At 42.0% G+C, this 27,375-nt stretch overlaps 1 protein-coding gene across 2 annotated transcripts; it reads right to left on the bottom strand.

Annotated features, from left to right (window-relative positions):
- Positions 1-4,160: 4,160 nt before the first annotated feature.
- LOC139549256 (uncharacterized) lies at positions 4,161-27,375 on the bottom strand. 2 transcript variants are annotated; one of them, XM_071359515.1, is made up of 7 exons: positions 27,256-27,375; positions 26,803-26,977; positions 26,626-26,696; positions 21,690-21,745; positions 18,505-20,161; positions 7,336-7,549; positions 4,161-4,779 (listed from the first exon to the last, which is right to left on the bottom strand). In XM_071359515.1, the coding sequence occupies exons 2-7, from the start codon at positions 26,954-26,956 to the stop codon at positions 4,724-4,726; spliced, it is 2,208 nt and encodes a 735-aa protein (XP_071215616.1). In that variant the 5' UTR covers positions 26,957-26,977; positions 27,256-27,375; the 3' UTR covers positions 4,161-4,723. The 2 variants fall into 2 exon arrangements, with proteins under 2 accessions (XP_071215616.1, XP_071215617.1); XM_071359516.1 differs by having other exon boundaries at positions 4,681-4,779; positions 7,382-7,549.

Consider the following 27,375-nt stretch of genomic DNA (forward strand, 5'->3'; position numbering starts at 1 on the left):
ATCTTCTAACGGCTCCTAAATCAAGGGAAACACTTGCTGTAAATATAAAACAGAAAGTATAAGGGGCCGTCTTCTGCTCATGTATGAGACACACTGTCACAATATCAGAGAGAAGACACACAGCAAGTCTCTGTCGACCAGACTGTTATTACGTCGGAGACTGAATGTGGACTTGGGATCCTTTTCAAAGGCTGCTTTTACACAAACAGGGTCAATTCTGATATGTTGTCCAATTAACGGCAAAAGAGCTGATCTGTTTGGTCAAAAGACCAGTTAGTGGAAAAAGATCAGAATTAGGCTGCCTGTGTACATGCAGCCTTATAGATGCAGTGTGTATGACTCTTGTGATGACAGCAAGGAATAACTTTAGGCCTATTCCTAGCTCTGATATGGCTAGCCTCCATTAGATCTAATCTTCTCAAATCTACGAATGAACGTAGCTCTTCAGTATTCATGAGCTAGTGTGCATCATGCAGTATCGTCCCTTTTGCAGTATGGGCTGAGCGATCCAGTAATCAGTGAAATTCATATCGTGTTCAATCGTACCCCCAACGACCCACAGTTTGGATCACCTAGAATCTGGAGCCGTACACACCAAGCGTCTCAGAGTAGGAGTGCTGATCTAGGATCAGTTTAGCCTTTTAGATCATAATGAATAAGATTATATATGCAGGAGAGAACAGATCCTAGTTCAGCACTCTTACTCTGAGACACTTTAGAAATACGAGCCCTGTCCTTTAAAGAGTGAGGTCGTAGACATGATGATGATGATGACCGCGATGACCAATAGAACATACAGGTGTCCTCTGCTGTTGAGTTTGACTCACTTCTGCCACTAATTGCTGCCCAGGAGAATACAGTAATTGCACTGACAAGCTGTGTGAGGGAACTAAGAGAGCGAATCAATCCGGATGAACATTTTAAAATTATTTTTTTTTAAATCAGAGTTTCAAACACACAGACTCATTGAAAACCCCCACAACATTCAACAGCCCTTAAAGGACTAAACACAACCACATATCTGTTTAAAAAAAAATCTGTTTTACATTCAAAATGAGATCAAATTCATTTACAAATGACTGACATTGCATTCTGTTTCAGCTAAAGAATTGTATTTCTGGAACAGTATGTTTCCACATTGACAAACATTCATTAACAAATTGTTGTATTTGGATGCTGGTAATCTTTCCATGGTGAAATACACAACATAACTAAGAGAGTTTTAACTGTTTTGGACTAAGCTATCCATCAAACTCTTAATTTACAGTTCCCTGCTGCCAAAGTGCTATGTTTGGAGGTTTCTGGATACCTGTGGGAACCACAGGGAGAAGTGGTGTGGAGCTGTGTCAAGTTGAGAAACTAGTGCCGTCTTCTGTGGCTGTGTTGCCATGGAAAACCAGTAGAATGTCTCTTTAATGCCTTATCAGTCAGCAGCTGGTGACAGAACCCATTCAGAGGGGGAGAGAGATTCCTTCAGTGCCTCTGTGTGGCCGGGCTGAGCTCAGATGTGTGTGGGAGTGAGCGTGGGTGAGCTGTCAGTGAGTCTTATGCTTCCTCCTTCCATATCTCAACCCTGCTCTTTTCTCATATGGCGAGAAAAGGCAACAGAAAGAGCACCTAAGCCAATGAAACAACACTGACTATGAATGTCATGTTTTCGACTAAAGGAGTATCCATACAGATTCACTGTAAAGGACATCGCTGAGATTGGACATGATTGACATTGTTATGAAGAGCACTATAAAAATCTCATAAATTATTATTATTAATTATTACTATTATTTGTAAGATGATAAGATATTTGACATCAGTGATGCACCTGTTGAGATGTGAGAAACAATGAAAATGTTTTTCAGAGAAAAATCCTATGTATTATATTCAAAGCTGCAACATGAATGGAAACTGGGGAAATATTAGATTCTGTTCCAACCATCACTCATCAAACCAGTATGTGCAACCGAACAAAACAAATAAATCAAGTCTACTACTTGTCATGTGATGTGAGTTATTCCTGATGTTCCCCTACAGAGGCAGCTTTACACGGAAGATCAGTCACCATTTGTTTCAGCTTCATAGGTGGTGGGAAGACTTTTCAATTAACAGCTGAGCTTATGCTGCATTACAGTTGAGTGAAAAAAAAAAACTGGTTGAGTGGGAAAAAAACTGTTCCGTCTTGAGATTGCATTCCCTACATTACTTTTGGAATCCATTTCTCTCTTAAAGGGGAAATTCAGATGACAGTTTTTAGACTACTTTCAGGGTGAGGAAACATCAAGTTGTAAAATCCTGAACTTTCCCTTTAAAAATAGGGTTGATGCATTCTATGAAACACCATTCAGTATTTGGTGATAGATCATGTTCTGTAGTCAGTGTGATCATGCTTGTCATCATATTGATAGAGCTTGAAGACGCTGCTGTCGTTATTGATTCATTCCATAACCCTAGTTCAATAACCTTGGATACAGTACTTTGCAGGTTAAGTGTTAATCACAGCTTCTACCTATAAATTACTCATCTTTTTCAAACACCCATCACCATATCCATGAGTGGGAAAGGGTCAGGTTCAAGACCATTACTCATGAATTACATATGGTGCTCTGAACAGCTGAAAATGATGTCCTACACAAACACTTTATATGGATTTATTGATTCACAACTGTTATTCCTTTACAATGATTTCATTAAATCTGTTCATGAAGCATGATGATAATGGTTCGGGGAACAAAACCAAAAACTGGAAAATAACTACATTTTTTAGAGGAACAGAATCAGAAACGGAACAAATGTGATCTATACTGTTCTGGAACAGAACCGTAATTAAAAGCATGGGAACCCTTTAATAACGTTATTTTACGTTCCAGTCATTTTCATCAGTACCACAAATAATGCAAGGTGCCTATGCCCTTACTCTGTCACTCAGAAACATATTCCATTGTCTGCCTGACAGCTGAAAATCTTTGCCAGTGTGTGCATGTGTAGGCAACCGGCCCCTCTCCCTACGAGGCTTAGTCTACTGTAGCCTACTGACGTTACAAGCGTGATTCAGAAATTAGGGAGATTTGTCATTAAGAGAAGAATGGATTCATTTTTTTAATGCTAGTTACAGATGCTATAGTTATCACGTTTCACATTGGACTTATTAACTACAAAAAGGTAAGACGTGTTTTTATTCTGGTGCCGCTCTGCCCACACAAGCTTGCTAGATAACGTAAACTTTTGTACATCGCCTTGGTCCGTACAATTGACCTTATTTTAGCGCCCAAAAAACATAATACTTCCAGATCAACTGTAATGTCAATAGCATGTAAAGCTATGCTTTATGCGTGCTGTACGTTACGGCATGATACGTCACGATGTAACGGAGGGTCAGTTTCTTCAACTTTTCGCCAATACTATAGAGCCATTATCATGTCGATCAACACTTAAATAGAAACATAGTTCACATAGTTCACACAGATTTTGAAGTCAACATAGTCGCTACAGTCCCATTCGTTTTCTTTGCAGCCTCGTTTGAATGTCGCGGTTGCGCACATTTGTACGGAATGGGGTGAGTTTATGTTAACTAGCTAGCTTTGGTCCAACTTTAAGCCAACTTTAAGCCACGTGACACGATTGGTGTGGTCAGCATGTAGGCAGCAGATAGCGCCCAAGCACTATTGGCTGTCTAGGCTAAAACTACTATACCTTGCCCGCTCCATAGCAAGCTGCTTTATCCGCACAGATTGGTGAAGTAATTTAATGTCAAGATAATGTAGAAATAATAATAATGATTTCAGAGGTTTAAAAAGGAACAGAAATTAACGACATAAACTGGTACTTTTTGGGGGTAAGAACCAGTTCAGAACTTCATCTTGCAGGTCGGAACATTAGAACAGAAAGAGAAAAAAATTATTGTTCTGTTCAGAACGAAATTATTGAAATATAATTTAGGTTCCAAACCGATGATAATACCATACACCCGATTTAGGTCAGCATTTTATATGAAACACAAATTCTGTACCGATAAACATACTGTAGGAGCAGATGATATGACTCCATTTCTCTAAGGATAAAACTGTACATGATCACTACTATCTGCAAACAAACTATAGTACATTGTACTGCATGCTTACTGTGTTGGAAGATCTGATTTGGAGAAAATGGTAATGCTGACCAATACGTGAAAGTGATTAAATGATTTATTATGGTGCACGACACTTAAAGACTGCAAATCTAGATAACAATAAATTAATCATTAACTTAAATAATATGCATTACAATAACCAAGAAGGGTCTCTTCCTCCCTTTTAAGGTTGTGTACGCCAAAAATAATGAAATAGTAATTATACAAGCACTTGAAACAACGCAGAAACAAGCATTCCAGCGGTCGAAGTGTATTCATAACGCATACTTGTACACAACCTTTATATTCAACTCAAATTAGCCCTGTTTAGCATGGGGAAAACACATATTATCAGCTTCTTCTAGACTAGCATACTACCAGAAGTTTCACAAGTACATGCAGTGAGAGATGCAAATTTGGGTCAAAGACCACCCACACAAATTGGGGCTGGAAGCAGGAAAGTGCTAAAGAGTTCACAAATTAAACGATGCTTCCCAAAAATCTGGATTATACACTGCTATTTTGTGTTACATAGAAAGTTGCTCCTCCAGGAGAAAAAAGGTACAGCCACAGCCATGCTTCTTCTTCTTCTTCTTCTTCTCTTCATCGAGGTCAGAGGCCTCACTGTTCCGGCACAGATGTGTCATCTCTCTCTACTCCGTCTGAGCCTCCTGACTCTAAAAACAGACGAAGAAGCAGAGTTTAGCACTGCAGACGGAATGACGAATTCACGTTGCCATTACACGCTCACACTCCATAGTGATGTTGACCCCCGACAGCACAATGACACTCGCACGATTGAGATTTCTCACGAAAGGTTGTGATAAGCATGATAGTACTGAAAACATACAGTAACGACTTGATTGGTTTTATTAATCCCGGTGAAAAACGTCCTATAAATACCCTCCTTATGATGAATGCATTGTGAACATTTGGTGTAATAAATGAGTTTATAATGCATTATAAAGACTGCTTTCATTGGAAGTGTTGCCAACAGCCCAAGTGAAAAGCAGAGTCTACTCCAGGAGGGGGAGATTTAGCGGGCTGATGCCTCTATGACAAGGAACATTAATTCTTGTGTGTCTCAGAGGTATAAGGCACCTGGTGTTAAAAATAACACTGCTATATAAAAATGCTTGGCAACCAAGAACTGGGTTGGGGGTTGGTGAGGCTCAGAGAAGGCTTAAATTGGAAAGTCGTTTCTTGGTATTTCTCAAGGTTGGGGCTAAACCCGATTCAAGTACTGTAGAGGTGAAACAACCTGACCTGGAACATATTCTAACAAGGGATGCACAATATATCGGTAAGCATATCGGAATCGGCTGATATTAGCTAAAAATGCCAAAACCGATGTCAAAGCTGATGTGCATACCTATATAACGTAGGTAGATGACGTAATGACGCCACAAAAAAATATAGAGCTACACGTGCAACACAGCATTCCTAACCTAGCCCACAATGTCTGCTGTGTGGATTGAGCAGTCAGCAAGTCGAGCAGTCATTTGAAAGAGTAAGAACATTTCTTAACGCTAAGATAATGGAATTAATTGCCCATGACAATCAGCTGTTCTCTGTCGTGGATGATGTTGGCTTTCGCCGACTGGTCGAGCACTGGTACACACTACCAAGTTGGCGCTATTTTTCAGATGTTGCCCTACCGGAGTTACACAGTATTGTTGAAACTCACATTCATCACGACTGACATTTGGACCAGCGATGTCAGCCCCATGAGCATTATGAGTCTGACAGCATAGTGGGTCGACGAGGATTTCGTACTGAGGAAAGCTGTATTGCATGCTCAAGAATGCGCTGATTCTCATACCGCTGCTGCCATTTTAATGGCATTTGAGAACATGTTTGAAACTTGGAAACATGAACACTCCTACGTAAATGCCAACAAAATAACTTTTTGGTCAGTATGTGTGTTTCAACTATTTAACTGTACTAGAATGCTTAAAAGGCCGTAAAAATGTTAAATATTGGTTACCGGTATCGGGTTTTTTGGCAAGGAAAATATTGGATATCGGCCAAAAATGTTATATTGGTGCATCCCTAATTCTAACCCCTGTCCCATTTTTCACACACCCAATACAAGAATGAACACCAACAAATAGAACTGACTATAAACACTGTAAACTCCACACAATGTCTTGTCCCATTTTTTATTAAACAAAAGAGGAACCAGTGAAGTGGTGGTGGTTGCCTGTTTGCATAATATGTGCTGTTGCTGTATGATAACAAACAGGTCAAATGCATTCTGTTTTTCGGATGGGTAACACACTAATGTTGTATGCTCTGCCCCCGGAATCAGAACTTGTGAAATAAGCTGCAACGTACACTTTCTGATTCCTGGAAGTATTCTCGAGGCTTCAGTCACCCACCAAAAAACTCACATTTCAGTAGCTGATATGTTTAGACACAAACGGACAAAAAATGTACTGGAGCTCAACTCTGAAAATATTGTGACAAACCACTTTCAACATTTATTTGTGCAAACTGTTCAGTTTTGCGCTAAATATATTTTCACCACAAAAGGTGTTGATTAGATAGAATATATTTGAACACTATCTCAGAACATCTAGATAAGATTTTCCATGGTTCTTGGCACTGACACCATCTCACACGTTTGAGTTGTGATCAACATTTCTCATTAGAATGCATCCATCTATTTGACAATATAACTAATGGAGTATTCATTAATAATCACTTCATAAAGACATTAATTGTAGGTTTCAATCAGGCACTGCAGCCTTTATAGAGTAATTAAAGAACTGGATGGAGTGTGTCACATCACTCACACTGAAATAACTCATTAGGGGCCTTTAACAGACCCAGTTAATAATGCATGGCTTTTAAATTGCTTTCAAGCTGTGTTAAAATGGTGTTCCTTCATACAACCCTTGCATTATGCATACAATGTATGCATTTGATGTTGAAAACAGATCAATAAATGCAGGTAATATTGTTATGGACACAAAATGGTCATCCTGTTACTTTGTTATTGGTGTGCAAAGCTGGATGTACAAGACGTAGAGGACGTCTTTGTCAGCCAATGTCCAAAGTGAAAGTTATTAGCTGAAAATAGACAGCAATAATTTGTGCAGAGCTGTTACTGATGACATAGGTCTACACCAGATTTGTCCTGAGGGGATATCAAGGCTAATACCAGTCTAAACCGGTTTGGGTCTACGTGTGTGTCTGTTTGGGTGTCAGGGGACACTGGAGTCACTGACCTGTCCCCCCCTGGTTGCCGTTGAGGGCCTCACCACTGCTGCTCACCTCCTCCTCCTCCTCCTCCCCCTCAGGCTTGTCAGCAGGCTTAATCTTCTTCCTGGTCATGTGACCACGGAAGCCAGCCTGGATCTTGGCAGCTGCCTTGTTGGCCTCGGGGTCGTCCAGAGGTATGTCCATGATGTCCTCCTCCTCCTGGGGTTGGCTGCATTCTTCCTATAGGAGGACAAGTATATCTGAGAAATTAGGTGATTAAGGAGTGGGCTTGGTTGAGGTAATGTCGCATGAGGAGGTGCCCCAGATGAACCTCTGCCTTGGGACCCAAAATGACTAAATCCACCTGAGAACAACACCAGTGGATATCAGGCTGTCTGTGGTTGTCAATGATCGTGAAATATCCTCATCTATTGCATCCTCAGGGTCCTAAAGGGTCCAAGGGCTTTAGAGTCCACAACAGAAGCTCCATCTTCCTGGAGTTTTTTCTCTCACACCTATTGCCTGAACTTCTGCCATTGCTAAGCTGGAACGGGGTAACTGCTATGTAAACAATGTTTCCAAACGGCTTAACCTGACACTCAACACCATGCACAGAAAATAAATATGTCTGTCTGTTCCTCTGCGATTCCCGATTTCAAAAGTTGACAGTCAGCCAGACTGTCCATCAAGAGTGAGAAGAACATAAAGGGAATTCAAACTTTAGATCTCTCAGACTCTCTCTCTCTGACACTCTCACGACACAAAGACAACGCCATTGTATACCATGTAGCTTATTACTGGCAGAATACAAAAAACTGGGTTGGTGAGTGGTGGATAGGTGGGTGAGGTAGAAATCTCCTTATTCACAAGTGGTTACAGAACAGTGACACAGTTGTCAGCAATCATCCAAACACGTCCGCTGCCTCCCACCAGTTGCTCATCCCCTCTTAACAATTTGGTGCATAGGCGACACAAAGAAAGCCCACTGCACTGTATGGAGATGCATTTGAGTGTCCTCAGTGAAACCCCTTAGTGTGGGAGTGTGACCACCCACTATTACAGATAGCATTAAAGCTAGCATTCATTAGCTTAGCTTTAACGGCTGAGTAGGATTTTTATTTATTTATTTCCTTAACCTTTATTTAACTGGGCTAGTCAGTTAAGAACAAATTCTTATTTACAATGACGCCCTACCAAAAGGCAAAAGGCCTCCTGCGGGGACGGGGGCCTGGGATTAAAAACAAAAAAATATAAATATTGGACAAAACACACATCACGACAAGAGAGACAACACAACACTACATAGAGAGAGACCTAAGACAACAACATAGCAAGGAAGTAACACAACATGACATCAACATAATAGCAACACAACATGGTAGCAGCACAAAACATGGTACAAACATTATTGGGCACAGACAACAGCACAAAGGGCAAGAAGGTAGAGACAGCAATACATCACGCAAAGCAGCCACAACTGTCAGTAAAAGTGTCCATGATTGAGTCTTTGAAGAGATTGAGACAAAACTCAAAAGGATGCCAACATTCGCATATCTTACAGCAGCAGAAAGACAGGAGTGTTTTTCATTCCGGAGTGAGGTTTTTCTAACTCTTCAAGGGTTTAATCTACAGTAGGCTCTAAATGTGTCATCTCAATAAGCTCAAATGACTTGCAATCAATGAACAACAATAAACATACTCATACTTTTAACAGCCTACTCATACTTTTAAACAACCTATACTCATTATGGCTATCAATATCATTCTACCATAGATATTCATTAAGTATCAATTTAAAGCATTTCATCTAATCCATATGCAAATAATATAGGACCAATTTGGCAGAAAGTCGCTTTGTGAAGAAAGCTGAAGCAAGGTGCTGTGGACACCTGGTAGATCAGACAGCTGGAGTTTCCAGGGCTGATAGTCGGAGTCTTAATGAAACAAGCAAGCCAAAAGACCATAACAAGGAAACAAATTATTTTCTGAGGGTTACTAAAATATAAAGCTCTGTCAACACATATATAAAAGCCTTTTAATAAATCCATTACCCAATTAGAATGATATAACAACTCTGTAATTCTGTTAAAAAGCTGTAACAAAGGAATAGTTGTGTATAGTTACTTGTTAGATATAAGTTCAATATCTTAAAAAATACAATTAATTTCAAGCATGTACTCACAATGTGGCAGTCCATGATGAGCAATCTGAGCGATGACAGTCTTCGGATGAACTGACCTAAAATGCCTTTTGCCTGTACTCAGTGTTGACCGAGAAAGATTTCTCTCGTGTATCCACTAGAGACGTCTCGTTCCCGCTAACAGACACTTTATGCCCACTAGTATACGCTTGCATAGAGTGTGTGAGAGAGAGGGTGGGAGAGAGAAAGAGTGAGTGTGATACGACCTCCTGCAAGCACACAAACCATGTGGTTTATCTTCCCAGTCTCATTAAGGTTGATAACCTGCTGTGCTCCCACAGACCTACTGTACCTCTCACTTCAAAGACTTACCTGACCTAAGTACAGTATATGACAAAGTCATCAACTAAGGGTCTCAGACATTGCAAAAATCTTTTAAGTGATAATTGTAAGTTATGACACCCTAAAGTCCACTTTAATTAACACATTGTGTCTGGCCATTTGGCACATGCCACATACTGTACCATTTGGCACATGCAAATACTGTACCATTTGGCACATTCAACATAACGTACCACATACAGTACCAGTCAAAAGTTTGGACACACCTACTCATTCAAGGGTTTTTCTTTATTTTTACTATTTTGTACATTGTAGAATAATAGTGAAGACATCAACACTATGAAATAACAAATATAGAATTATGTAGTAACCAGTGTTAAACAAATAAAAATATATTTTACATTTGAGAATCTTCTAAGTAGCCACCTTTGCCTTGATGACAGCGTTGCACACTCTTGGCTTTCTCTCAACAAGCTTCACATGGAATGCTTTTCGAACAGTCTTGAAGGAGTTCACACATATGCTGAGCACTTGTTGGCTGCTTTTCCTTCACTCTGAGGTCCAACTCATCCCAAACCATCTCAATTGGCTTCAGGTTGGGTGATTGTGGAGGCCAGGTCATCTGATGCAGCACTCCATCACTCTGCTTCTTGGACAAATAGCCCTTACACAGTCTGGAGGTGTGTTGGGTCATTGTCCTGTTGAAAAACAAATGATAGTCCGACTAAGCGTAAACCAGATGGGATGGCGTATCGTTGCAGAATGCTGTGGTTGCCATGCTGGTTAAGTGTGTCTTGAATTGTAAATAAATCACTGACAGTGTCACCAGCAAAGCACTGCCACAGCATCACACCTCCTCCTCCATGCTTCACGGTGGGAACTACACATGCGAAGAGCATCCGTTCACCTACTCTGCGTCTCACAAAGACACGGCCGTTGGAACCAAAAATCTCAAATTTGGATTCAGACCAAAAGAGAGATTTCCCCCGGTCTAATGTCCATCGCTCGTGTTTCTTGGCCCAAGCAAGTATCTTCTTATTATTGGTGTCTTTTAGTAGTGTTTTTTCCCCCAGCAATTCGACCATGAAGGTCTGATTCACGCAGTCTCTTCTGAACAGTTGATGTTGTGATGTGTCTGTTACTTGAACTCTGTGAAGCGTTTATTTGGACTGCAATTTCTGAGGCTGGTATCTCTAATGAACTTATCCTCTGCAACCGATATATCTCTGGGTCTTCCCTTCCTGTGGCGGTCCTCATGAGAGCCAGTTTCATCATAGCGCTTGATGGTTTTTGCGACTGCACTTGAAGAAACTCAAAGTTCTTGAAATGTTCCAGATTGACTGACCTTCATGTCTTAAAGTAATGATGGTCTGTTGTTTCTCTTTGCTTATTTGAGCTGTTCTTGCCATAATATGGACTTGGTCTTTTACCAAATAGGGCTATCTTCTGTATACCACCCCTACCTTGTCACAACACAACTGATTGGCTCAAACATATTAAGAAGGAAATAAATTCCACCAATGAACTTTTATCAAGGCACACCTGTTAACCTCTCTGGGATATTCGGGATGCTAGCGTCCCACCTCAACAACAGCCAGTGTCACGTTCCTGACCTGTTTTCCTTTGTTTTGTATTTGTTTTAGTTGGTCAGGGCGTGAGTTGGGTGGGTTGGTCTAGGTTTGATTTTCTATGTTGGGATTTTGTGTTCGCCCTGGTATGATTCTCAATCAGAGACAGCTGTCAATCGTTGTCCCTGATTGAGAATCATACTTAGGCAGCCTGGGTTTCACCTGTGTTTTGTGGGTGTTTGTTCCTGTGTCAGTGTTTGGGCCACACAGGACTGTTTCAGGTTAGTCACGTTTGTTGGTTGTTGTATTTTGTAGTGTTTGTTGTTTTCCCATTAAAATATGAATACTTACCAATCCGCATCTTGGTCCGATCCATGCTCCTCCTCGTCTGAGGAGGAGAACGACTACGACAGCCGTTACAGAAACACCCACCATAACAGGACCAAGCGGATTGGAGAAGGAAGGCAAGAACAACAGCAATGGGGAAAAGAGGAATGGACTTGGGAGGAAATCCTAGACGGTAAAGGACCCTGGGCAGAGCCAGTGGAGTGTCGCCGCCCCAAAGCGGAGCTGGAGGCAGCGAAAGCGGAGAGGAGGTTTTATGAGGCGAAAGCAAGGCAGAGCGGCTGGAAGCCCGAGAGGCTCACCCAAAAATTTATTGGGGGGAGGCTAAAGGGGAGTGTGGCGAAGCCGGGTTGGATACCCGAGCCAACTCCCCGGGCTTACCGTGGAGTGAGAGGGCGTCGTACTGGTCAGACACCGTGTTATGCGGTAAAGCGCACGGTGTCCCCAGTACGCGTGCTTAGCCCAATGCGGGCTATTCCACCTTGCCGCACTGGTAGGGCTAGGTTGGGCATCGAGCCGGGTGCCATGAAGCCGGCCCAACATATCTGGCCTCCAGTACGTCTCATATCTGGCCTCCAGTACATGGCACCAGCCTTACAGGTGGTGTCCCCGGTTCGCCTGCATAGCCCAGTGCGGGCTATTCCACCTCGCCGCACTGGCAGGGCTACGGGGACCATTCAACCTGGTAAGGTTGGGGAGGCTCGGTGCTCAAGAGCACGTGTCCTCCTTCACGGTCCGGTATATCCGGCGCCACCTTCCCACCCCAGCCCAGTACCATCAGTGCCGACACCACGCACCAGGCTTCCAGTGCATTTCCAGAGCCCTGTTCCTCCTCCACGCACTCTCCCTGTGGTGCGTGTCTCCAGCCCAGTGCCTCCAGTTCCGGCACCACGCACCAGACCTACTGTGCGCCTCAGCAGGTCAGAGTCGGCCGTCTGCTCAACGCCGCCTGCGCTGCTTGCCTGCTCAGCGCAGCCTGTGTCTGAACTGCCTGCCTTCCCAGCGCTGTCTGAACTGCCTGCCTTCCCAGCGCTGTCTGAACTGCCTGCCTTCCCAGCGCTGTCTGAACTGCCTGCCTGCCCAGCGCTGCCCGTCTGTCCCGAGCCTTCAGAGCCGTCCAGCCAGGACCAGCCAGAGCCGTCCAGCCAGGACCAGCCAGAGCCGTCCAGCCAGGATCCGCCGGAGCCTTCCGCCAGCCAGGATCCGCCGGAGCCTTCCGCCAGAGCCTTCCGCCAGCCAGGATCCGCCAGAGCCTTCCGCCAGCCAGGATCCGCCAGAGCCTTCCGCCAGCCAGGATCCGCCAGAGCCTTCCGCCAGCCAGGATCCGCCAGAGCCTTCCGCCAGCCAGGATCCGCCCCTCAGTCCGGTGCTGCCCCTCAGTCCGGTGCTGCCCCTCAGTCCGGTGCTGCCCCTCAGTCCGGTGCTACCCCTCAGTCTGTTACTGCTCTTTGGAATAGTGGGATTGACATGGAGGGTGGATATTGGGAGGAGGCCACGGAAGCGGGGGTTGACTATGGTGGGTTGGGGACCACGACCAGCGCCAGAGCCGCCACCGTGGACAGACGCCCACCCAGACCCTCCCCTAGACTTTGTGCTGGTGCGCCCGGAGTTCGCACCTTAAGGGGGGGGGTTCTGTCACGTTCCTGACCTGTTTTCCTTTGTTTTGTATTTGTTTTAGTTGGTCAGGGCGTGAGATGGGTGGGTTGGTCTAGGTTTGATTTTCTATGTTGGGATTTTGTGTTCGGCCTGGTATGATTCTCAATCAGAGACAGCTGTCAATCGTTGTCCCTGATTGAGAATCATACTTAGGCAGCCTGGGTTTCACCTGTGTTTTGTGGGTGTTTGTTCCTGTGTCAGTGTTTGGGCCACACAGGACTGTTTCAGGTTAGTCACGTTTGTTGGTTGTTGTATTTTGTAGTGTTTGTTGTTTTCCCATTAAAATATGAATACTTACCAATCCGCATCTTGGTCCGATCCATGCTCCTCCTCGTCTGAGGAGGAGAACGACTACGACAGCCGTTACAGCCAGTGAAATTGCAGGGCGCCAAATTCAAAACAACAGAAATCCCATAATTAAAATTCCTCAAACATACAAGTATTTTACACCACTTTAAAAATAAACTTGTTGTAAATCCAGCCACAGTGTGTATCCGATTTGAAAAAGGCTTTACGACGAAAGCACACCAAACGATTGTTAGGTCAGCACCTATTCACAGAAAAACACAGCCATTTTTCCAGCCAAAGAGAGGAGTCACAAAAAGCAGAAATAGAGATAAAATGAATCACTAACCTTTGATGATCTTCATCAGATGACACTCATAGGACTTCATGTTACACAATACATGTATGTTTGTTCGATAAAGTTCATATTTATATCCTAAAATCTCAGTTTACATTGGCGCGTTATGTTCAGTAGTTCCAAAACATCCGGTGATTTTGCCTGTAGAAATGTGATGGAACGCAGCTAACTCTCACGTGAGCATGCTTGATCAGCTCATGCCAGACCCCTGACTTAATCAGCTCTTATTCCCTCATCCTTCACAGTAGAAGCATCAAGGTTCTAAAGACTGTTGACATCTAGTGAAAGCCTTAGGAAGTGCAATCGGACCAAATTTACACTATCTTGGATAGGCAAAGAGTTGAAAAACTACAAACCTCAAATTTCCCACTTCCTGGTTGGATTTTTTCTCAGGTTTTTGCCTGCCATATGAGTTCTGTTATACTCACAGACAAACAGTTTTAGAAACTTCGGAGTGTTTTCTATCCAATTATATGCATATTCTAGCTTTTAGGACTGAGTAGCAGGCAGTTTACTCTGAGCACCTTTTTATCCAAGCTACTTAATCCCTGTCCCAAAGAAGTTAATTGAAATGCATTCCAGGTGACTACCTCATGAAGCTGGTTGAGAGAGTGTGCAAAGCTGACATCAAGGCAAAGGGTGGCTACTTTGAAGAATCTCAAACATAAAATATATTTTGATTTGTTTAACATATTTTTGGTTACTACATGATTCCATATGCGTTATTTCATAGTTTTTATGTCTTCACTATAATTATACAATGTAGAAAAGAATAAAAAAGAAAGAAAAACCCTTGAATGAGTAGGTGTGTCCAAACTTTTGACTGGTACTGTACGTACTTAATTCACGTAACCTTCAAGTAAAGCGTAACTGGAAAACCCAAGAGAAACCACGCACACAATGTACAGACATGATCATGTAGTACTGGTTAATAAATTATTGCTCAGTTGTACACAATTAGAGAGAGAACTAAAAACGTTTCTATCATTCAGATCCCAGCTGCCACCAGCTCCCCCGCTCATTGCCTCTGAGACAGAAAAGAGAGCGAGAAACAGCAAACACATCCATTTGTCTGTGTCCCTGTCTGACATGACTGCCTCCCCTGTTTCATCCCATTATGTCAATATATTACCTTTCAAAAACCCACCTGGTAATGCTTCGTTTCAGCTTCGAGATAAGAAAATATCTTGTTCTTATCAACAGATCTATGTTAGAAATGAATCCTTCATTGTCACCTTGTTCATCTGTCAAAACCCACTTAAGAATGAGTACAGTACAAAGTGACTAACTGCATATTGCCAACGGATAGAGATCAGTCATAATGTGCCTGGGAATAAAGAAGAGCACAAAGGTGGACAAAAATCACTGGACAAGACATTTGGTATAGGTCAGAGAAGATGGCCTACATGTAAAGGTGAGAAAGAGAGATGGATATGCTGCAGATGAATTCGCATTGTCTAACAAACTATCTGTTTGTTGTTCATCATGTGCATCGCCATCTTCCAGACTTTCCCTGATAAGACCCAGAGGGGAAAGGGATGGTGCAAGTTTCCATGGTAACAGCCCTCTAAATCCTACTCTCCCTACCGCCCAGCCTAAGACCACATCGGCCCAAATATATCAAATGGGTTATTGGTGACAACCCACTGGGCACACATTGGTTGAATCAACGTTGTTTCCATGTCATTTCAATGAAATTACGTTGAACCAAAGTGGAATAGATGTTGAATTGACATCTGTGCCCAGTGGGACTAGGCCAAATCATGCAATTCTCATTAGCTCAGAAATCTTGTTCAGGGCTCATTGATCGTTTAGACTGGAATTACCAAGAGCAAACAGAATTTGGCACTGAAAATTTGGATCAAATATATTAGGCTATGCACAAACGCACGCAACTAGGTTTGGACGATGTCAAACCACCATTGGGCTACAGTAAGAAATCGCATGCTTTGTGTGTGTCTGTCTGTGTGGCGCGCACATGACGGAGCAAAGTGACAGCTGCAACTGGTGGGGAACGGGCTGTCTTGTCTTGAGAATAGTCTATGCCTAGGCGTATAGACTTCAACTTTCATTATTGTTCTTTCTGAAAGTGGCAACTTTAGGACAATACCTTCTTAGGCTATTATAATATTTGGGAAATAAGCTGCTGTTCATAACTTTAACTCGTTTTAAAGGATTTTTCCAGCCCCCACACAGAATGTATTTCTTAATAATCTTAAACTTGATTAAACTTTTCCATAGGCTATTGATATTGTTTGTTCTCTCTCATTATTAGTCGCCTGGCTACCTATTCAAACAAACGTATGAGATGGGACTACGTTACATGAATTCATTGCTTGATCGGAAGAAAGCCATGCATGCATAAAATGATGAAAGCGTAGCCTAGCCCAAAATCATATTCATAGCCTATCGAATGGAAAGAGAAGGGAATATAGCCTGTTTTTTTTAAAACAGCTAGACAGCGTCCGTTATCTAAGGCTTGTCCGGGATATACACCGAGTGTAAAAAAACATTAGGAACACCTGCTCTTTCCCATGAAATCAGCCTGGTCTTCTAGACTAGACGTTAGATAGTACATGTAAATCAGGGACACTCAAATTAGTACATGTTACGTTTGGTATGGTTACATAAGACAGATGGTTACTTAAGGCAAATATAAAAGTAGGGTGGTTGGTCGGGGTGGATGGTATAACGCGAACTTCTAGCAACCCAAAGGTTGTGAGTTCGAATATCGTCACAAACGCCTTTAGCATTTTAGCTAATTAGCAAATATTAAACTACTTACTACTTTTTAGCCACTTTGCAACTACTTAGCTAACCCTTCCACTAACCTTAGCTCTTTAACCTAACTCCTAAACTTAACCCTAACCCCTAGCCGAGATAACGTAAGCCAGCTACCTAACTAGTGCGTTAGAGCGTTCGGCCAGTAACCGAAAGGTTGCTGGATCAAATCCCCGAGCTGACAAGGTAAAAATATGTCGTTCTGCCCCTGAGCAAGGCAGTTAACCCACTGTTCCCCGGGCGTCGAGGACGTGGATGTCGATTATGGCAGCCCCCCCCACCACCCTGATTCAGAGGGGTTGGGTTAAATGCGGAAGACACATTTCAGTTGAATGCATTCAGTTTCCCTTTAACGTTAGCCACCTAGCCACCTAGCTAGAATTCAAAACATATCAAACGTTTTGCAAATTCATAACATATAATACGAATTGTAATTCGTAACATATCATACGAAATGGGTGATGGCCATCCACAAATTAATACATACCATATCAACCGAAATGGAGTTTCTCGGATTTAAGTACAGAGTAAAACTAAATGCTCTGAGACCAGGTTGAAGACATAGACTGACCAGGTGAATCCAGGTGAAAGCTATGATCCCTTATAGATGTCACTGTTCAATCCACATCAATCAGTGTAGATGAAGGGGAGCAGACAGGATAAGAAGATTTTTAAGCCTTGAGACAATTGAGACATGGATTGTTTATGTGTGCCATTCAAAGGGGTGAATGGGCAAGACAAAAGACTTAAGTGCCTTTCAACGGGGTATGCCAGACGCACCGGTTTGAGTGTGTCAATAACTACAACACTGCTGGGTTTGTCACAGTTTCCTATGTGTATCAAGAATGGTCCACCACCTAAAGGACATCCAGCCAACTTGACACAACCGAGGGAAGTGTTGGAGTCAACATGGGCCAGCATCCCTGTGAAACGTTATAGAGTCCATTCCCCGACAAATTGAGCGTGTTCTGAGGGCAAAAGGGGGTGCAACTCAATATTAGGAAAGTGTTCCTAATGTTTGTAGACTCAGTATATATGTAATCATTGTTGATAGACAATACTGTCAGTATATCGCCCAACCATAATACACACAGATTTGTGTCTGAAAAAAATTGCTACTTGAAATATGTCTGCTTAATACGGATGGTAGATAATGTACCTCGGGATGACATTCCAAGTCCCTACAAGTCATCATGAGGAAGCTGAACTATTTTGGGGACATTTTCAATCACCTCTCTCTGGAGACCCGGAGTGGAGAGGTAGAGAGCGATGTTGTTGATCAGAGATGTCCTTGAAGGTTTTATTTTTAATACAGGCTACTTGGGACAGGAATGGAAGCAAAGGACACATTTCTTTAGAGTTCTGAACCAGGTGAATAGTCTGCATAAGCTGCTACTACTAGCATACTGCCTATACTCTCTGTTAGGGAAGATGTTTACATAAAAAATGTGGTTAAACTGTATGCCAAACTTATATGTACACTGTATTACCGAAGTGCTATATTTTACAATAATACAATTCCAGCTTGCTACATGGATTTGCCCAACGACAATCAGATGTAGTTGACACACAGCTTTTCTAGCCGTTATGACCTCTGCAAACTGACCTGTGTCACTATATAAAACATGCAGTGGATAAATTAAATACTGTGTGATAGTTGGTAAATGACTGTACTGTACATAAATGTTTCTGTAAAAATCATAAAAACATTTAACTTTACCTTGTCATAAGTCTTGTCCACGCTGTCCTTTATTTCTCCCTCTGGCATGTGCACTGGGTTGTCATCAGTTTGGTCTGTGTCCTGAGACGGGGTCATTGTGTCCTCTTTTCCAAGTCCTTTTAGTTCAGTTTCCCTGTACTCCACCACGTCTATATCCTCCTGTTGCTCAACTGTGTCCCCTGTCTCTTTCTCAGCGTCCTCTTGCTGCAGCTCTGCAGCTCTAACCTCGTTTGAAGGACCTTGTTGATATGCGTGTGAAATGGATTTTTCACCCATTTCCGCGTCATCGATGTAAGGATTATCATTCTCTTGCTTATTTTCCATCTTAGTAGAATCCTCCGGAGAGATGTCTTCACCCATTTCCTTCTTACTTAGATCCTTGTTCTCATGATCAGTTTCATCCTCTTGTTTCTGCTCTATTTGAGAGGCCTGTTGATTAGGAGTGAGGACGTTCACCTTACTCAGTTTCTCCCCATCTTCGTCACTTGAATCACTGGAATCAGATTTGTAATCTTGTTCCACTTCTATATCAGAAGCCTCATGCTCCATTGCCATTATCTGAGCTTCAGCCTCAGCAGTGACTGCCTCCGCTTCCCCTTCGATGTTAGTGTTCGGTTCAACAGAGTCTTGAGTATAATGTCCAACAAGGCCCGTTTCTTCCTCAGCATCCTCCGACACAACATCTGGTCGTTCTGCCTCAGTTTGTGAAGCCTCGACCGAACCTTCCTCCTCTGGCTGCTGTTCATACATTTTGACCTTAAGGGTTTTAGGTACCTCCTCAGTGCTGATCTGAACAAGACTTTCCTCCTTTTGTTCTTCATCATCACCTAAAACACTTTCATTATCTGACAAGATTCTGGAGGCATCATCAATGGAGGATGCAACTTCATGCGTTTGCCCAGTATATGTTGTGGAAACAATTAGATTTTCTATTCCTTCCTCTTCTGGAACACCCCCTGAATTGTCAGTTGTTTCCTGTAGAATAGGTTCAGGGGATTCAGTTTGGGGTGGTGATAATCGTCCACTGATTTCAACCATGAGCGATATTGTTTTCTCCTGAGCATCAGCAAGATCTTGATCTTTGAAGCCTTCACTGAGGCCATCCTCTGCAGTGCCTTGTTCCTCTCTCTCTTTTGTCCCTCTTAGTTCTTCAGCACATACATCTATATTGAAAAGGCCAGTGAATGAGACTTCCTGAGTAAGTTCAAATTCACTACTGCGGTTCATTTCGTTTGAGCTTCCGAGAATGGCATCATCACCAGTGCTGATTTCCTGAGAAGTGTGTTCTTCTCCCTCTTCAGTCTTCCTCAGTTCTTCAGCACATACATCCACATTTGAAAGCCCACTGAGTGAGATGTCCTCACTGGGCTCAAATTCAGAGAGGCATACCACTTTGTCAGCTCTTTCATTCATCTCTTTGCCTGTCATGTTGACATCCATATCTGTGAGTCTATTGTCTGATACCTCTGAGGGATATATTTGCATTGAAATCACATCTTTATCTGTGATATTGACCATTTCATCTTTTCCTTGACTTTCAGTTCCCTGCACATCTTCACAGACATCGAGGTTTGAGTTTGTGGGAGATGGAATCCCAACTGGCTCAATATTACCAGTTTCCTCTTCTGTTTGAGATTCAGTCAGCTCATCCTTTTTCCTGAGAATTAATACATAATTATATAAATGACGGCTATTATAAAATAAGTATTAAAATGTACTGAATGTCAATGTTTTCTCTGTCCTTATACATCCTGACTCCTTTGACAATGGTCTCCTCCTCATCTTCTGACTCAAACTGGTTTCTTTCTGAGGTCGTGAACATTGTGGCTCCCTTACTCATTTCGTAGAATATCAGGGTGCTTGCCTGCTTCATAAAAACCCAGACCTTTTCCAGACTTTTCCCATAGCTAACGTATGTACCTCAACCTTTCTCATTTGCAGAAAATACTGTGGGGAGATGACTGATCTTGGGAGTGATGATTTAATGTCAGTATTTTCCTTTCGGGAATTGAGAGGGCTATTTTAGGCCTACGATATTGGGGTCGTTCCACCAATTTGGTGCCTATCGGAGAAGTGTAACTTGGTTCTTATTTTTTTTGTTGATTTCACCAAAATGTAAAATTCTGTCATAAAGAGCACATATTCAATGTCATAAAAAAACGTAACAGGGTTGACGATCATCTTAAATCAGCCATGAATCCCCTTGCGACAGGGGGAAAGAAACGTGTTGTGTGCAACAGGGAGTAGCAATTGAATGCAAGCTTTACAAAAACACTTTAACTGTTAAAACATTTCTTGCCTGTCGTTCTGTGGGTAACAGGGTTGACGTGTTATGCTCGACCTGCTCAGTTTAACCACAAAACACCAGAAAATGTCCAGAAAGTGTAGAACCAGCTCACCTGCTTTTACACTATGATTATACTCATGTTTAATGTTTATTTTGGAAAAAATATTTTTTAAAAGGAATGGTTTCACCATATTAAAACGAGAGTTCAGTTCACGTAACAGGGTTGACCTTAAAAGGACAGATGTAAATGAATCACATTAAATAAATAATCATCGTCAGAAATGACTGTCAAAGCAACACAATAACTAGGGATTTACAATTATGGTGAAACCTTTGGGGTTAAGTCAGTTAAACATGTTGGGGTTAAGTGGGTTAAAACTTCCTAGAAGTGACACAGGGTTGACAGAGTTTTCAAAATGCGGAATTTAGGCACTTTAGCAAGGCTTTAGTCATATACAAAATTGGATTTATTGAATTCTCCATGTTGTCTATATTCAAGGGAACTAAATTGAATACTGAATCACAGGCTTTTAAAATTAAATATTGGTGCACAATTTCTACTTAAAATATCACGGGATGCAAAAGGCGCGCTTTTCCTTTCTTTATCTATATTTTCCACAAGGTTTGTATGTGTGTCTTTGTTAACCAAAAGCATTGTAGCAAATTCACCATGAATTTTTTTCTCTCACTATGGCAAATACCCTTATGTTAACTGGAATAATCATTCATAATGATCAATAAGACAACACTGCAATTGAGCCAAATGTATTTTCTCACGAAAAACGTTTTTTTGTTGGTCTCTCTTGTCCTTTTCTTTCAATTAAATATGTGGTGGAAAAAAGCTGTCTGATGCTGTCCCTCTCCTTGGGTGTAGACAATGTACTGAGATGAGACTCACTTCGAAATCTTCAGAGTTGCATCAGCTGGACTGGTGTTGACTTGATTCGGTGAGTTCTGTTTTGAGCAGAATATAGAACATTTAGCATGATATACTGATAAAGGCCCGCCAGTATCATATTTAGGTGTACTTGCGAAGAAAAGCACAACTCTAGATTTCTTACACACTCATATTATTATTCGATGTATTTAGCCTGCTCAAGAGCTTAAACGACTGCCCCGAGTCAGGCTGCTTGAGAACATATTTTTGATAGCATTTACACTTTTTGAACTATAACAATACTTAAATGAGCCCCTAAATGAATTTCAGTGAAGAAGAAAAAAAAAGGCCCATACACTAGAAGCTAGACCTATCTCCTCCTACACATTTAAGCTATCAACACCAAACCAACGTTGAGATGTTCAGACTGGCCCAACTTAAATTGCTGGTCAAAGGATATTTGATACTATAACCATTTAGAATGTGCATACATTTAACATGGGTTTGAATGAGAACCATAGGAATACACTGGTTGCTCTTGAAAATGATCCTGCTCCTTGGTTACCAACTTTAAAACGTTCAGGTAATCCTAACTTCAAATTCTCTAAAACCTTTATTACCTATAACTACATACAGTAAAAGGGCATACACTAGCACAAAATAACTCACAAACTCTTGAACCGTTCAAGCTAGAGACACACAAACCAACTTTTACATTTTTAGGCTATCCTTACCTCCGATTCTTAAAAACATTTATCAACTCTAACTATATAAACGTGCAAACATTAGCATAAATTAATTCACTAATAGCAACCCTTGAACTGTTCAAGCGAAAGACACCAATCCAACTTTCACATGTTCAAGGTTATCCTGACTTATAATGATTTAAAATCATTATCACTATAACTATATACATTTGCATAATTAGCATGAAATAACTCAGAAACAGTAACTCTTGAACCGTTCAAGCTAAAGGCACCAAACCAACTTTTACATGTTCAGGCTATCCTATCCAATCAATACATCGATTAAATCAAATTTGATTTGTCACATACGCTGAATACAACAGGTGTATACCATGAAATAATTACTTAAAGTACCACAATAAAATAACAATACCGAGGCTAAATACAGGGGGTACCGGTACCGAGTCAACGTGCGTGGTACACGTTAGGGTTAGTCGAGGTAATTTGTACATGTAGGTAGGGTTAAAGTGACTATGAATAGATAATAAACAGCGGTAGCAGAGAGAACAGTCTATGACTTCGGTGACTGGAGTCTTGACAATTTTTGGGGCCTTCCTCTGACACCGCCTAGTATAGAGTTCCTGTATGGCAGGAAGCTTGGCTCCAGTGATGTACTGGGCCATACGCATTACCTTCTGTAGCGCCTTATGGTCAGATGCCGAGCAGTTGCCATACCAGTCGGTGATGCAACCAGTCAGGATGCTAGCGATGGTGCAGCTGTATAACTCCTGAGGGGGAAAAGGTGTTGCCGTGCCTTCTTCACGACTGTTTTGGTGTGTTTGGACCATGAGGAAGCCCGTCAGGAAGTCCAGGATCCAGTTGCCAAGGGAGGTATTTACAGTTGAAGTCTGAAGTTTACATACACCTCAGCCAAATACATTTAAACTCAGTTTTTCACAATTCCTGACATTTAATCCTAGTAAAAAATTCCCTGTCTTAGGTCAGTTAGGATCACCACTTTATTTTAAGAATGTGAAATGTCAGAATAATAGTAGAGAGAATGATTTATTTCAGCTTTTATTTCTTTCATCACATTCCCAGTGGGTCAGAAGTTTACATACACTCAATTAGTATTTGGTAGCATTGCCTTTAAATTGTTTAACTTGGGTCAAACGTTTCAGGTAGCCTTCCACAAGCTTCCCACAACAAGTTGGGTGAATTTTGTCCCATTCCTCCTGACAGAGCTGGTGTAATTGAGTCAGGTTTGTAGGCCTCCTTGTTCACACATGCTTTTTCAGTTCTGCCCACAAATCTTCTATAAGAGTGAGGTCAGGGCTTTGTGATGGCCACTCCAATACCTTGACTTGTCCTTAAGCCACTTTGCCACAACTTTGGAAGTTTGCATGGGGTCATTGTCCATTTGGAAGACCCATTCGGGACCAAGCTTTAACTTCCGGACTGATGTTGCTTCAATATATCCACATAATTTTCCTTCCTCATGTCATCTATTTTGTGAAGTGCACCAGTCCCTCCTGCAGCAATGCACCCCCACAACATGATGCTGCCACCCCCGTGCTACACGGTTGGGATGGTGTCCTTCGGCTTGCCAGCCCCCCTCTTTTTTCTCCAAATATAACGATGGTCATTATGGCCAAACAGTTCTATTTTTGTTTCATCAGACCAGAGGACATTTCTCCAAATAGTACGATCTTTGTCCCCATGTCCAGTTGCAAACCGTAGTCTGGCTTTTATATGGTGATTTTGGAGCAGTGGCTTCTTCCTTGCTGAGCAGCCTTTCAGGTTATGTCGATTTAGTTCTCGTTTCACTGTGGATATAGATACTTTTGTACCTGTTTCCTCCAGCATCTTCATTCACAAGGTGTTTTGCTGTTGTTCTGGGATTGATTTGCACTTTTCGCACCAAAGTACATTCATCTCTAGGAGACAGAATGCATCTCCTTCCTGAGCTGTGTGACGACTGCGTGTTTATACTTGCGTACTATTGTTTGTACAGATGAACGTGGTACATTCAGGCGCTTGGGAATTGCTCCCAAGGATGAACCAGACTTGTGGAGGTCTACAATTTTATTTCTGAGTTCTTGGCTGATTTATTTAGTTTTTCCCATGATGTCAAGCAAAGAGGCACTGAGTTTGAAGGTAGGTCCTTGAAATACATTGTCACGCCCTGACCATAGTTTGCTTTGTATGTTTCTATGTTTTGTTTGGTCAGGGTGTGATCTGAGTGGGCATTCTATGTTGTATGTCTACTTTGTCTGTTTCTGTGTTTGGCCTGATATGGTTCTCAATCAGAGGCAGGTGTTAGTCGTTGTCTCTGATTGGGAACCATATTTAGGTAGCCTGTTTTGTCATTGTGGGTTGTGGGTGATTGTCTATGTTAGTTGCTTGTGTCAGCACATTTCTTATATAGCTTCACGTTCGTTGTTCGTTTATTGTTTTGTATAGTTTGTTCAGTGTTCTCTGTTTATTAAATTCATGATGAACACATACCACGCTGCATTTTGGTCCTCAGACGAGGAGGACGACGAGCGTGACATACATCCACAGGTACACCCCCAATTGACTCAAATTATGTCAATTAGCCAGAAGCTTCTAAAGCCATGACATAATTTTCTGGAATTTTCCAAACTGTTTAAAGGCACAGTCAACTTAGTGTATGTAAACTTCTGACCCACTGGAATTGTGATACAGCGAATTATAAATGAAATAATCTGCCTGTAAACAATTGTTAGAAAAATTACTTGTGTCATGCACAAAGTAGATGTCCTAACCGACTTGCCAAAACTAAAGTTTGTTAACAAGAAATTTGTGGAGTGGTTGAAAAATAAGTTTTAATGACTCCAACCTAAGTGTATGTAAACTTCCGACTTCAACTGTAGTACCAGGGTCCTTAGGTTAGTGATGAGCTTTGTGGGCACGTGTTGAACGCTGAGCTGTAGTCAATGAACAGCATTCTTTTTGTCCAGGTGGGATAGGGTAGTGGGAAAGGGCAGTGTGGAGTGCGATTGAGATTGCGTCATCTGTGGATCTGTTGGTGCGGTATGCGAATTGGAGTGGGTCTAGGGTTTCCAGGATGATGGTGTTGATGTGAGTCATGACCAGTCTTTCAAAGTACTTCATGGTTACCAACGTGAGTGTTACGGGGCGGTAGTCATTTAGGCAGGTTACCTTCGCTTACTTGGGCACAGGGACTATGGTGGTCTGTTTGAAACATGTAGGTATTACAGACTCGGTCAGGGACAAGTTGAAGATTTCAGTCAAGACACTTGCCAGTTGACCCGCGCGTGCTCTGAGTACACGTCCTGGCAATCCAACTTGTGAATGTTGACCTGTTTAAAGGTCTTGCTCACATCGGCTACAAAGAGCGTGATCACACAGTCGTCCAAAACAGCTGGTGCTCTCATGCATGCTTCAGTTTTGCTTGCCTCGAAAAAAGCATAAAGGGCATTTAGCCCATCTGGTAGGCTCGTGTCACTGGGCAGCTCGTGACTGGGTTTCACTTTGTAGTCTGTAATAGTTTGCAAGCCCTGCCCCATCCGACGCGCGTCAGAGCTGGTGTAGTAGGATTCAATCGTAGTCCTGTATTGACGCTTTGCCTGTTTGATGGTTCGTCTGAGGGCATAGCGGGATTTCTTATAAGCTTCTGGATTAGTGTCTCGCTCCTTGAAAGTGTCAGCTCTAGCCTTTAGCTCGGTACGTATGTTGCCTGTAATCCATGGCTTCTGGTTGGGATATGAACATACGGTCACTGTGGGGATGATGTCGTCGATGCACTTATTGATGAAGCCAGTGACTGAGGTGGTATACTCCTCAATGCCATTGGATGAATTCCGGAACATATTCCAGTCTGTGCTAGCAAAACAGTCCTGTAGCGTAGCATCCGCGTCATCTGACCACTTCTGTATTGAGCGAGTCACTGGTACTTCCTGCTTTCATTTTTTCCTTGTAAGCAGGAATCAGGAGGATAGAATTATGGTCAGATTTTCCAAATGGAGGGCGAGGGAGAGCTTTGTATGAGTCTCTGTGTGTGGAGTAATGGTGGTCTAGTGTTATTTTCCCCTCTGGTTGCTTGTAGAAATTAGCCTAATTAGCCAATCAATCAATACATTTTTACTACCATTATTACTACTGTCACTACCACTACTATAACTTATTTCAAAACCACAAATACTTTAAAACAAGCACACCAAATTTTCTTCAGGAAAAGTACTTTTCTAGTTTGATATCACTATTTATGAATAAAGAAAGTTGACCTTGAATGCATGATTGTTGTAGAATCTGTCCTCAAGCCTGGCACACCACTCTGCGGGGTCCAAGCCACTATCTAAAGAGAAAATGACATAGAGTCCAATAAGTTAACATCAAAGTACAGTTTCATTCTGACTGCCCATTAATTATTGGTATAATCTTTACAAAAAATATACAGCTACCTTCTCTCTCTTTGAGAAGAGCAGTGAAGTAAAGGGCAGCGAAGGTGGGGATGTCCTTGGGCTGGTCTCGCAGGACCTCTCGAGCCAACCCCTCCAAGATATTGCCAAACCCACGTGGAACCCGAAGGTGAGTGTTTGAAAAAGGCACAGACATCGTCCTTGGTCAAACACAGGTCTGCAAACGCGTTACAGTAATTTGGATAGATAGATATTAACTGCAATATTGGATTTTATGTTACTTTTAAAATGTATTTATTTTGACAACTTTATCCTGGTAAGTACTAACTAATGTTGTGAAATTAACGTTTGTTAGCTAACTAACGTTAGCTAGCTACGTTACCTAACTTTCTTAAATGTTTTATTTGGCTAACTTTCTGCAGTGCAACATCGGATGTAATGCTAGCAGGAGGCGGCTGCATGGAGTAATACAAATAACATTGAATATTACATTACCTTTAGCTAATGTTTTTTGTTGTTGCCTCAAACAGCTTCGCAAAACGTTTGTTTTGTATCAGCAACAGTTGACGCCGGAGTGTTGATACTTGTTGCTAGGCAACAAGGCTCAGTCTAACT

Source organism: Salvelinus alpinus, chromosome 22, assembly GCF_045679555.1.
Source record: "Salvelinus alpinus chromosome 22, SLU_Salpinus.1, whole genome shotgun sequence".
In the NCBI taxonomy this organism is placed as follows: domain Eukaryota; kingdom Metazoa; phylum Chordata; class Actinopteri; order Salmoniformes; family Salmonidae; genus Salvelinus; species Salvelinus alpinus.